Source organism: Mastacembelus armatus, chromosome 7 (assembly GCF_900324485.2).
Source record: "Mastacembelus armatus chromosome 7, fMasArm1.2, whole genome shotgun sequence".
Classification (NCBI taxonomy): domain Eukaryota; kingdom Metazoa; phylum Chordata; class Actinopteri; order Synbranchiformes; family Mastacembelidae; genus Mastacembelus; species Mastacembelus armatus.
Genome location: NC_046639.1, coordinates 4,277,091 through 4,291,248, shown reverse-complemented (window position 1 = coordinate 4,291,248; position 14,158 = coordinate 4,277,091). Strand labels below are relative to the sequence as shown.

The 14,158-nt window shown below is 41.1% G+C and overlaps 1 protein-coding gene across 9 annotated transcripts in view; it reads right to left on the bottom strand.

Annotated features, from left to right (window-relative positions):
* LOC113145492 (membrane-associated guanylate kinase, WW and PDZ domain-containing protein 1-like) overlaps positions 1–14,158 on the bottom strand; it is a 78,368-nt gene that overhangs the window by 45,792 nt on the left and 18,418 nt on the right. For all 9 annotated transcript variants that reach the window (XM_026332281.1, XM_026332284.1, XM_026332283.1 and 6 more), the window contains exon 2: positions 7,501–7,617. In XM_026332281.1, the coding sequence (XP_026188066.1) occupies positions 7,501–7,617 (117 nt within the window). The remainder of the gene's footprint in view (positions 1–7,500; positions 7,618–14,158) is intronic.

Sequence of the window (14,158 nt, the reverse complement as noted above, 5' to 3'; positions counted from 1 at the left end):
TAATGGAGTTACCCATTAAAGATGAGAAGGACAGAGGACACAGAGAGAGAGAGAGAGAGAGAGAGAGAGAGAGAGAGAGAGAGAGAGAGAGAGAGAGAGAGAGAGAGAGAGAGAGAGAGAGAGAGAGGCCAGACACACAATACTGCTGCTGCCCAACACAACAGGCCATTCTTTCAGCTCGCGCCACAACACTGCACAGCTGAGTCCCAGCCACTATTCTCCTGCTGTTCCCTCTGCTCCCTCCCTGTCTCTCCCCTTTCAATATGGGGGGAGACAAACGAGGTAGGGGGACTGACAATGAATAGTGGCCAACCACATACAATCTGAAGGATCATTAAGCTGGAAATCTTGTAAAATGATACAAAAGATGGTAGAGCTTTCTTTTATTCCCACCTATTACAAACCTGTGTTTTACAGGAGAAAGAGCTTTATTTTAAAGCTGATAAGAAGGAGGTAGGTATAACTCAAGGGGGAAAGATTAATGGAAAATTAAAACAAGATACGTGAGAAGATGTCGCCGAAACAGCCAACATGAAGCACCGAGAATAATGTCCTCTAACAGCAGGCGAGTGTGTCAACAGATCAGCGTTTAAATTCAGCTCTTAACCAAACACATCACAGATAGACAAACATGCATCTGTGTGCACACACAGATCCGCCATCATCACAGACACCCAGCACAAACCATCGCAACTCATCAATATCACACCATAGATCTGCAAAGGCACTGAAGTCTTTCTAAAAAAAAAAAAAAAAAAAAAAAAAAAAAAAAATCCACCTGCCTCTGTGTGTATCCATCTATTTTCCCCACCCACATCTCTTCCTATCTAATCCCGGAAGCCAGGGCATCACTCCCAGGAGAAGAAGTAAATGTCATAGAATTACCTCTACACCACCGCTGCTGCTGCTTCCCTCACTGCACGTTATTCCACTGAAATATTCAAAAAGATAAATCCAACCAGACTGAATTCTGCTCTCCTTCCTCCATCCCAGCCATCCATGGATCATCCAGCTGTCTGTGGGCGAGTGCTAGCTCCCAGCTTGCGAGCTCATTCAGGCAGGCAGCTAGTAGGCAGCTGCCGTTTTTCTTCAAAGCTCCACAAGCAGAGCAAATTAGAGGTCCAGCCCAGCTTAGAGGCTAAGCCAATGTGAGCTATTCACACTCCAGTTCCTGTCTGAGACCAATGGCTGAGCCCCACAGCCCCCCTGCATACTCCCGCCCACTGCCACCCTCCCTCTCTTCCTCCCTCTCGCTTTTTCTCTCTTCCTCTTCTTTCTCTTACTCCCTACTCCTTCTCCTGCTTTCTTAGCCTTTAATATAGACTCTTGACATTAACACATGGTCCTTTCTGATAAACAGAAGGGTCCATGAAAATGAGAGGGATGCACAATATCTTATTGTTAAAGGTAAGAAGAGAAAAGAAAGTTTAAATAATAAAGATTAAAATATAACAACTGATGACTGGTGTTCTTGGGCTGGGATTAGGGAAAGCAGAGTTTGTTGCAGGTTGGATTTTCTGTGCTGTGACTAGATTAGGACCTTGGGAGATTAGGAGTACACTGGCAAGCCAAAGGAAAGCTTATACCTGGCAGCACAGGCCTGTACCTGCATGGACATGGATGGCTGTCCAGGAAACCTGACCACAAAACCCAGGAGCTGCCCTTAGGAGCTGACTGCACCTTTCTGTTTGCATTCACATGGTCCACCATAAGCCACATGCCTTTATTATCCCACAGCTAAGTGTAAAAATATTAGTCCTGAAGTGAATCAACAACAATTCTGTATGTTCATTTACTGTAACTGTTCCATATGGTACTTTAAATAAATCATTTTTCATACCTTTTGGGGGGAGTTTATTACTTTTATTTACATTAACACCGTGTACCCCTGCCTTTCACCCATATAAAGCTGGGACAGGCTCCAGCAGATCCCTGGGACCCTAAATAAGAATAAGGGGGTTACAGGGGTTCTAGTAACTACCCCACTGAGGAATAGACCTGAGAACTACATGACTTTAGGGTCTTTTTTCTATTCACGTTCACACCGCCAATAGGAACAGTGAAGTAACGTAAACCGGCTGATGGCTGCTATAACAACATCACTTCACAACAGAGCTAGCACACACACACACACACACACACACACATACACACACACACACAAAGATTCTCCAAAGGTTCTAGGAACTATGGGAAAGTTCCTCCAGTCTGAAACCTGGGTTCCTGAAGGATACTGGTAGGTTTGTTTGACTCAAAATATGTAAATTATTTGTGTAAACCGCACTAAGGGAGCAACAATATACATGCCATTAAACAAGCTAAAACTGCTTTGTTATTAATAAACATCACAAGTGGTTCTAGGATAAGAAGAGTGTGCTTTTTCACAGGCAACCAAGCAGTAAGCAGTCACATGAACATAAAATCCTGTGAAAAAAGTTCAACTGTGTCTGACTGTAGACCAATCAGGCATTATCACACATTGCTTAGAGGCATGGAGGCCAGCAAACACTGAAGAGCTACAGTATGTAGGCTAGCTGGCTGCCACAGCAGATCCACATTCAAACCATCACAAGACACTCACACACTTGCTATAGAGTTCATGATCAAAACAGAAGATCTTATTTAGCCAGTGCATTAGCACAGTTCATTTCCTTGACTTTAGACACAGGGTTATGATCATCACACTCTAAACTGTAAATAATGCAGGTAACACACACCTCTGATCCACAGATCCACCCACAGCTGTCACCTATATGAAGCAGTGCTGCAGCTGTGGGACAAGACAGTGACTTTTTCTTAATCAGGAACTATCAGTTTATATTGTCCTAACTTGACAACAATCATTTCATCTTAAGGTCAAAGGATGATTGCCCTATATGAGCTATGCAATGACACAGTAACTGTATTTTTGAATAACAATAGCATTATTATGAGGTGCACTTTTTATTCATGATCATAGTGGATGATCAGGGTACAGTTTGTTCTACACTGCAAATGCAGAAACAGACGTGTTGTTGTAATGGTTTCCTCTGGATGATGTACCATAAGATGCCTTTAAATAGGCCTGCAGGAGACTGTCAATAACAAAGACAACGTCAGAGACCACAGCCTCCAGTGCCACCTTCCACCCACTTGCCAATCACACTGACGATAAAACAAGAAGGAAGAGCTACAGTTCTGTTGGCCTGTATGTGATTTATTGTAATGGTAACACATGATGCCTGTTTGGCAATGAATACACCAACACATACATTAAACAAAACCTCAACAAACAGACACACACACACACACACTAAGAGAGCCTGCACCTGTCTTCATACATCATTGCTATGCAAAAACATATTTGCCCAGGTTCCTCTGTAGGCTCAGAAGCCATCATTTTTTCATCTCTTGTCATTTTCAGGGTGAATTGTGTTAACACAGCAGATATTTGATCACATGAACAAAACTGTGCGTATGTGAAAAGCAGGCAAACAGAAGCTGGGGCCCACTCATCCGTTACAAGAATGAATGGCCATCATTAGCATGAGGCTCCCAGCAGCACCCTGCAATGCAGCGACACGCACAATGGCGAGTGCCACGCTTCCCCCTGCCGTTCCCCCAGAGAAGCCCTTTTGTTTGAGCAGCATCTGGACCTGACCTCCATGCATTCGAGGCTGGTGACCCCCCTCTCAGTTCCTCATCTCTTCTACTCTCCTCTCCTAACCTCTTAAAAACCTGTTCTGGCTCTACAGCAACCTTCCCCCCTCCTCTCCTCCTCCTCCTTTCTCTCCTCTCCTTTGCTATACCCTGTGCATTTTTCAAACACACAGATACCTCCCCTCCCTCCCTCTTACAGCCAAGGAGAGCAGCCATCTCTTCCTTCTTGAAAAGAAGGTCTGTGTACTAGTGGGCCTTACATAAAGCCTGCAGGGTGAATTAGAAAACCAAAGAGGAAAACGCAGCAGAGCTACTGGCCATCTGTCCCTCTAGGTTGGACGTGCCTTCTACAAGTGTGCCTGCCTCTCTCTTCCCCTAACATAATTCCCACCCCTACCCCCACCTCACTCGATTCCCTTAGCCTATATACACAGCATCAACCACACACACTCTACGCTATGCATACATCACAGGCTTCAGATGGCGAATCGTGGTGAAAGTGGAAAAAAGGAGGAGAGAATGAGGAGAGAATAAGGAGCTGCCACTTGCCTGGATGCAGAGCGAGCCTGGAGCCAGCAAATCAAGCTTTAATCCCTTTCTTTGTATGAGCGGCAAACAGAGAAATTTGTCTCCAGCAATGATTTCCCCAAGATTGGCAGTGGAGTGAAAAACAAGGAAGCAAGGAGTGAAGGACAGCAAGGAGGGGAGGGAGAAAGAGAGACAGAGAGAGAAAGAGAGAGAGAGAAAGAGGGAGTGATGGAGGGTGAGAGCAGCAGAAGTAGGGAGACAGTGGGAGCAGCTAGAGTGTGACAGAGAGAGACAGAGGAAGGCAGCAGTCACCGCTGAGCCACAGGGACGCTGACACTCGCTGGAGGATTTGAAGTGAAGAGAGGAGAACGACAGAGAGAGAGGGAACAGGAGGGAGAAATCAGGTGGGGGGGGAGGGAGGATTGATTCGCTGTGTGGCTCAAACGCTGGGATAACGCCGAGATAACCCTCATCCCCAAGCAGCAGCTGTAGACGTGAGAGGAAAATGAATCCCACAAGAGAGCGACTTCTCTATCAATTATGACATTTGCTGCACATGAAAACAATGGCCATCTGTAGCAGCAGGGCAATGAAGGAGAGGGAAGGAGGGTGGGTTGACAGGAGGAGGGGATTGTGTTCTTCCTATTAACGTACATTCACACAAACACACACACACAAAGGCCAAAAAAAAACCCCACCTCAGCCAGTGGTGGAGGGAAAAGCACCTGTTCGAGTCAAGCGCAGGGCGAAGGAGAAACACATGCTCAGGAGAGGGGGAGGAGACATGAGAGACAGAGACAAAGGAAACAGAGGGCTGAGAAGTGTGGCTTTTATTTGACTGCTTTTGTCATTCTGCCTTGTCATGCCAAGAAAACATTTGCATGTGTGTGCGTGTGAGAGGGAGAGAGACAATAAACGGTGGTGATAGTAGGTCACCAAGAAAAGCAGAGAGGGAGGGACAGGAAGAAAGAAAGAGAGACAGCAGGGGTATAAACATTTCAGTGGTAGACTGACCAACATTGTGCTGTGGCCTAATTTCTCCCTTTTTGAGGCATTTCCAGAAAAGAAATATCAGACAGACAGTCAACACACATTGTGATTAATAAATTTAAAGAGACTATAAAGCCTCTGCTGATGTTTTTATCACTATGAACAAAACACATAAGACAAAAACCAACAATCAATTGATGTTATACTAATAAGTTATATTTATGATTCATTTTCATTGTAGCCAAAACCTTCTCATTTCTCTGTGACAGACCTCCAATTAAAACATGTCAGTGAGCCACACGGTGTCATTGGATGAAGTGGGTTATTTTTAAAATCACATGAAGATGGGCACTATAGTTCATTTCAAGTCAATCTTACATACACCTTTCTGCTGCTGTAAATACTCAATGCAGCATCATATTTGTGCCTAAAAACTGTTTGACTAACAAGTTTTTCAAAAAAATTAAACTATATTTTGACTTAGAGACTAACATCCTCTATATCTGAGATCAGCAAGCAGCCGAGGAGGTAGCCCAGAATGGACAAACACTGGCTGTGGATAGAAATCATGTAAGAATGATGGCTATTGTATCTCCCTCACAACTTGGAAAAAGGGGTTGGGGCATTCTGCCACTATGTGCCACTAAATTTTACACACTGCACCTGTAATATAAAAAGAAAGTAAGAGAGTGCAGTAAAGCTGGAATAAATGACACCTGAGCTACACACTGTTTCTATCTATAATATCTTAAATCTCCATTAAGTTAGTTTTAGCTACTCAGGAAAGCTGATACCAATGACCTTGTTCATTTGAAGCCTTCTTATTTCAAATCTAAGGGCTAACAAGACTAACAAGTCCGCCCTGAAGAAACAAGCACTGTTGTGATGGTTTTCCATCCTCTAAACTTAGTGAAAGTAACAGATGTGCACTGGCTCAAGGATTATCCTGTTATTGTTAAAGACAATTCAAAGGGTTTTACTGAATCTCTTGACAGCAATGTCTAAATCAGCAGACTTTATGTGGTGCTCAATCTTTAAAATCTACCATATTCTGTTTGTGACTCCTCATTACAGGTTATTGCCTAAGTGTGATTATTGGTTGTTTTTTTGTGGGATTTTAAGGTTTTAAATAGTTTATTTTCATCAGTCTGTAAGTGTAATGACTGCAGGTGACATGAGCAAAAAAAAAAAACTGCATCAAATTCTAAAAAGTATGGGTCAGATATAAATTGGATCCTTAACCACATACAATATATTTGATCTGATGTATCAGTAATTTGCTAGAAGCAAACATTTGTGAAAAGCAAGAACTAAATAAGAATCCCACTGCCTTATAATACCATTATTAAGAAAAGCATATTTAGCATTTTTATCTTGTCTATGTTCAATTTTATTGTCAGTTCTGGCCATTGTCTATACAGTTTCCATCATCCTGTGATCTTTGTGAGAGCCCAAAATGTTCATCACATAATCACGCAGGAAACTATTTTCAATATATCAGAACATCATAATCCCAGTGAGGGCATCAGGGATTGCTCAGAGAGGCGGATTTACCCGTCACATGGTTGAGCACAAGAGAAGGACAGACAGCCAGAGATTGAGAGGCAGAGAGTAAAATGCAAAGAATAGAAGAGAAAGAGAGAGGGAAATATATATAAATCTAGGCTCCTAGGGAGCAACACAATTCAAACAAATGCAAAACAGACACAAACAGCCAAGCTCTAGTCCACTGAAACAGGAGGAAGCATTGCTCGATGGGAATGGTGATCTCTTGTGCATATACATATGTTTGATATTCAAAACAATTACACAAGGAGGGAAAAAGCCCACAAACACACACACACACACACACACATTCCCAATAGAGCCTGCTCTACTTTGTTGAAACACTTTAAGTCTCAAGCTTTGTGGTCATCAGAACTCAAGCAAAAGATTTTTGAAACACAAACATGACATGTGTACAGCAGAAGAATGAACCAAGTTGAGCTGGACTGTGTGATCCATCAGTTTGTGACATAACAGAGCCCAGCTGTGGAGTCTGGCACAGTGCTGGGAAATTTGGCTCGAGCCACACTTGTGTATTTCATGGCTATGTGAGCAGCTGCAAAAGCAGTGCCCCGGTGACAAGTGTCTTTAATAGACACTAATGCAAAAACTACAGTGATAGTGATTGTGCCCAGAAATGTATGTATGTCTGCTGCTGTCATTTGCTGGAGACAGAGTTGGTGAGGATGTTACATGATGAAAGGCAAGTAAACACTGGTTAAAGCCCATTCTTTAGGCAGCTGTCATGATGTAAACATCCACCATCACATTATTATAAATACTAATATTTTTACTCACAAGGCACAGCATGGCGATACAGATTGGCTCGGATGATCTTCTGCAGCTCGTGGTCGGGGGAAGACTTCTGAAACCTCAAGCTCAGGTAGTGCTTTAGGTCCTTGTTGAGCTTGTGACCTGGAAGTGGCAGACATACAGAAGCAGCTTAAGTAAACAAACCTCAAAGTTTAAAAAAAGGCTGTCGCTTGCTAATATCATGCTGTCATTTCACAGTACAGTAATGTCTGTACTAAATTTCAGTGCACCCCATCACATTTTGAAATGAGTGCCAACAAAGGAGCCAACAGAACTCTGAAATGTCATGAAACAAAACTTCATGCTAAGCCATCAAATAGTTTTTGGTTCTTTTAGTCTAGACCAAAGCAGTGGACCTACCACAGACGGGGGGGGGGGGGGGGGGTGTGATAGTAAGCCTAGTAAGTTACAAGCCTAGTAAGTTACATTTATTCTATTGTTTATCCACCTCATAAAAAAGAAACTATATCGACACCTGGAGTAGAGCAGAGAAATACAACACCAAAAGAGACAGTAAATTTAGAGAGAAACACAGAAATTCAGGTAGGTTGGGTAACTGATTAAAAGAGTCTCTGATTGGCTGGAATACCCAGGCTTGCTCAGCATTCTCCAATAGGAGCTGCTGATGCTGCTTGCTGAGTGCTCCAGACTCACAATAGGACCAGATGGTCAGAGCTCGCTCTCACGCCAGGGTCTCATTTAGGACCATTTAATGATCTCCAAATATATCATCCATGTCTGGGAGAGCTGGCAAGACCTTCATGGGGGAGGTGCCAGGGCCTCCTGTTGGCCTCTGATCACAGCAGAAGAGTTTCTCCTGGCTCTGTGCTTCAGGATGACAGGGTCATTGTGCTGAGAGAGCAGGCAGTTTACTTTGATGAATTTAGGAAATAGGAATTAAAAGATGTTTTAAAGTGAAATAGCTTCTGCAGTGTAACATTTTATGAAGTAAAACAGTATGCAGATGGTTTAGTTAGGAATCAAGTTTGATCGTGTTGGTAATATTTGATTTTTTGCGCTGTAGATTGTGAAGCTTCTCAACTCCTTGGAAATGTAAACATAGTTTTGGCCAGCTGAGGTACATCTCAACCAATGACTGCCTCACAGTCAAGTGAGGTTTTATTGGATTTAAAGTTCAAGATGAGTCAAGAAAAATAATTTAACATTTTACAAGCAAAGAAAAGGAGGGACTTTTGAAATGATAACTGAAAAATTACCACAAAGACAGAAATAAAACAGAGCCCTCTTTTTTCAAAGTTGCTTGTTCTAATTTTTTTGTTCCCTGGTTTAAACACAAATATGAAAAAATACTGAAAGTATGTTTATTTGCTGTGATTTGACGTTTGATATCACTGTGACACATTTACAGAAAATACACTAGCATTTACAGGTACAGGACTTTCCCTGGGGCAGTCCACTTAAAACATTTTATTTTATATCCGTGACAATTTCACCCACATTTATTATTTTAACAGAGATTAAAAAATAAATAAATAAATAATAAAAAAAAACACATCTTTCTGTAAATCTAATCTAACTGTAATGGGTAATCGTAAACATCTTCATTATTGTTTCCATGAGGATGAAGAACTGGTACACTGGTTGTTGGCGCGGTTGTATGGCGCTTATGATTGTTACCATGACAACGAATGTCCGTTAAGCGTGTCGCTGGAAGGGTCCTATGGGTCGTACTCTAATGGACAACCAATGGATACTGTCATTTAGATAGGCAGGAAGTGCTTGCACCCTGAGAGGAAGTGCTATTGAGAGATTAGATTTGGGGAAAAGGACAGCATCAGTGTAACACTGCAGCTGAGAAAGTGAACATCATCTTAAAGCAGAGGAGTATCTGTCATCCTCCCTGAGGTGTGGCCCTGTGGTGATATCATCATCTGTGAGCCCAGGCTCCACATCCACCTCCTCCCCCGATGGACGTGACTATAAATACTGAAGCATGTAACACTACTAATGTGAAGCACAGAGTCCCAAAAGATAACAACACACAATGGCACAAAACAAACATTACATCTAGACCAACTGGCCTCTGATGAATGTGTCATTATGAGACAATTCACTTCAAAATGCTCCTACTGATACATTTTTCACATTACTTTGAAATGTGTAAGATATATATAATCATACGAAATCAGCTAATATTATGGTATGGATATGATTCTGGTGTGGGGCATTTTCTTCCCAGAAGTGAAGACAGTGGTTTGTAGTCTACTTTGTTATATTTTTCTGTTCCTCCACACACACACACACACACACACACACACCCTCACACACACACGACACTGTGTAAGTCAGTGCAAGCAAAGCACAGTCAGGTAATCGTTACCTAGCAACCAGCCAGTGCTGACGACCACCATTATGGTCCCTGCTAGGCAAGCAGCAGTCAGATTGTAAAAGGGAAAACAGATACAACTGCACGGACACACACACGCACACACACACACACACACACACACACCCTCACACACACACACACACACACACACACACACACACACACACACACACACACACACACACACACACACACACACACACACACACACACACACACACACACTTAACAGTATTTCAATTAGTACGTCCTCTGCTGCTCAGTTTCCATGCCCAAGATGGTTCGGTTTATGTAAACAGCCTCTCGTCAAAAAATAAAATATAATTGGATGATGCCGCATATGCATTAGTGTTTGTGTTCACTGTTGTGTCAGTTTTGCTGGCTCAGATGCTTTCCCTGAGATAAGAACTGCTGTCAGAAACAACCCCCTCCTGTGGGTACATACAGTTAGCAGAGGGCGGGCCCTCCAGGTGTCATGCTCCATCAATAAGTAAGTCATCAAATATTCAATATTTATGAGGATTAAAACTGGATCAGAGATTCCAGTCAGCGTAAAGTGTGCCTGTGTGTACAGACCATATGTTGTTTCCTTAGTTTCTTTCTGGACTAAAAAAAATACTATTTCGCTGAGCAGAAAGGGAATATGGCGCTGTAGAATTGCTATTTTGCATTTTCAAAAAAATAAATAAATAAATTTAGACACTTGACAAAATACATCCAGAGATAGAGCAAATTTATTAGATTTTTTTTTTCCAATTTATGATAATTTTCTGCTTTACAAAAGTTTTTTTCTAATGGAAGTTGAAGCTTTGAAATAAATGTTCTGACCCATTTATAGCTGTTTCTCAGCAGCATGTATCAAAAAACAAAGCTTTAACGTCTCACAAAAACAACCAGACATGGAGAGAAAACAGGAGGAATTATCTCAGCTCCACAACAACAGAACAGCATAGCCCCACAGATGTATGCACAATACACATTGTGAATAGACCAATTCACCATGACTACTGAATGGAGATCCTTATATTATTTACAATAAGACAGTATTTACTTGGAATGTGCTGGAAAGTATCCGGTAATACACAGCTGTCTCGACTGCCTTCATATTTTTATTTTATTATTTATTTTATTAATAATGACAGATTAAACATATTGGTACATATACAGATCTAATTTGAATATGATAGACACTTCCTGTATTGGAAGATACTGATACTACGTAAAAGAACAGGCATAATGAGAGCCCTCATATAGACATCAGTCCATAAATATAATGAATATCAGTGCATAATACTAATGACAGTGTGGAACAAAGTCTACAAAGACATTTTAATCAGTATCTAAAGGTTGAGTCACGGGAACTGGACTTTCAGTTTTAAGGCCAAAATGTTTCACCACCCATCCAGGCGGCTTCATCAGTCTAAGAAAAAAGCTGGACTGGAACCTCCAATTTATCTCACAGGTTGGTTTCACTCCACTCCGAGACCCGTACTAGGGGTAGTACAATTAGTACTACAAATACAGTCTGTAATTACAAAGTCTAACATTTTGTTGCATTGGTGACCATGCATAACTATATTACTGAAAGTAGTAGTATCATTGAATTAAAAATAACATTTGCCAGTAAAAGAAGTTTACAGAGTATACAGCCATGCTGGAGGCTGTACTTAGGCACTAACATGCTCACAATGACAAAGCTACATTGATACTAAGCACATGTAATATTCACCTCAACATTTTAGTTTAGTGTGTTGGCAAGCCATCATTTGATAATTAGCACAAAACAAAGTGGCACTAGTGCTAAGTACTGCACTTGTGAGGAATTTTCTAGTTTAGCAGATGTTTGATAATAAACCAAAGTATTGATCAACTTAAAGTTTGGACCATGGACCAACCAAAAGAGAAATCAATATTGCCATCTGTAGAACCTAACAGGATCAATTTTTAAGAAAAAAGGTTATAAATTCTGTATTTTTAGCTACTAAAATGTATTTGATGGTTTTCTTACATGTTACTGTTGTTAAACAATTCAAAGCAAGTTATCTTCAACATTCTGACATTTTTAGACCAAAACATTAATCTAATGAAAAATAACTGTTAGCTGTAGGGCTACAAAATGCCATGTTACTCCGTCAGCGAAGATACTGAAAATAGCTGGCAATCAGTCTGTAAATAATAAGCTGGATCATTTGTGAGTTTGTTCATTTGAGAAAGGATCTTCTTCATTTTCATAATAGTGAAATCACTCTAACAGGGAAACATGAGACACAAGAAGCATCAGTATGTTGAGAGGTGTTTCCTAGGAGCAGAGATGTTGGTAGATTGTGTGACAGAAAACATTTTTAACCTCTGATAAAACATAAGCTATATGTGAGGATGTGAGGCCCCTGTCCTCGTGCAGATTGACAAAGCATGAGACAGAGATGGTTTTAACCCAAATAAAAGTGGATTATACACATCATCTTCCTACAGTCCCTACAGTCAGCATTATGTAACCTTAAATCTAGTTATGCATCCCTGTCTCATTTTGGCACTGGGGGAGGGGTTGTGCTTTCACACATCTCTTGAGGTATTTACACATTCTCCCATATATATTTCTGTAAACATGAAAGCACAGATTCAAACACCCAAGTCTGTCCTTTTCAAAATTTGTATTAAGAGCCCTTCTTTCAAACAGTTTGGAGAATTTTAGCTCATGCAACATAGTATAAAAGAAGTGACATTTAGGGAATATTCAACAAAATCTGCATGAAAAACATGCCAGTCTGATAGCAAAAGAGCAGAAACATATGGTAGTGGCTGCCTAAAAAATCAGCAGAAGACTGTGCCAAGCAGCTGCAGCCTGGAGTACCACATAGCAGCTGTCATCATCACAAGTCAATGCTACTACCGGTCAATCATGCCTATGGAAATAAATGTGCCAGGTGGTTACCGTTTCAAAACAAAATGCTAAATGTCCATATAGTTGTGGCTTGGGCATTTTTGATTATTTGTACGTACAACCAGAAAATGAAATCAAAACTTTATGGACGAAACAACCTCCATGTCAGTGTGTGTGTGTGTGTGTGTGTGTGTGTGTGTGTGCGTGTGTGTGTGTGTGTGTGAGGGTGTGTGTGTATGTGTGTGTGTGTAGCTCTGTTCAGCTGCTGATTGGGATTCATCTCCTGCCTTCCAGCTCAACACTGCCCTCTGTGTCCCCGAGCCTGACCACCAACAATTCTGCTTCTTGCACACCCGTTACCATGGTAACCAGAGTCAGTCGCAAATGAGATGAGCCATGTGTGGTCATTATGGGCTGCTGCCCCCCAGTGGTGGATCTTAAGTTTAGGAATTTTTTTAAGGGGATGAAATAGATCTACAAATGTGTAATGTACTTTTAGATTTATCTGACTACTTTTGACATTAATTTTCTAACAAGTGCTTGTATAAAGTAAGTAATTAGCTGGAAATCCACCAGCTGTAAAATTAAAATGCTGCCTATGTGGTAAAACATCAATAATAGTATTCAAATAAGAGTGTGTATCACACTCATTTTGTAGACATAAAGTACAGTATAGAAGTACTTCTTTCACCGCTGAAATCAAGGTGTTTGTGACACACCCAAAGCCATAGACAACAAATTAGTCTACTGGGTGTAGAAAAATCAGTTTTCTTTCCAGATACAGGCGATACATGCATCCTTACCTGCAAACATACATCATTGAATTACAGCTGCTCTATGGGTGAATGCTATGCAGTTAATAAGTAACTAAGTGTTGCAAGATACACACATAAAAAAAATTGAGCATAAAAACTTTTAAATTCTTGTTTTCCTACTATTTAAATAACAAATACAAACATGACCAAAGACACATCAGCTCTAACTCTACCCTGGAAGTTGCTGCTGGGACAGATTAGGTTTTAAATGACAGGTAAATTGCCCTCACATTGGGTAGAGGAGAACAGACAATCAGTAATGCACTAATTGGAAGACACCAACACACACAGGTCTAGCTAATGAAACACCACCTGTAGTGATGACAGAGAGAATTACAGCACAAGACAAGATGCCCTCCCAAACTCAAGCCTCACCAGAGGGTGTTGGGCTAATGTAACCCTGTCTATGTGTTGGGCTATTAGAAAGACAGAGTGCCTCACTGTATTCAGAATGAATGCAATTGGCAGGAGATGCTTTACAGGAATAGTTCTACATTTTGGCAAACAGGATTGTTTGTATTTTTTGATAAGATTGACACCACACTTGCAGCTGTCTTAACTTTCAATGTGTAAGATTTAGAGTGATCTAGTAGCAGA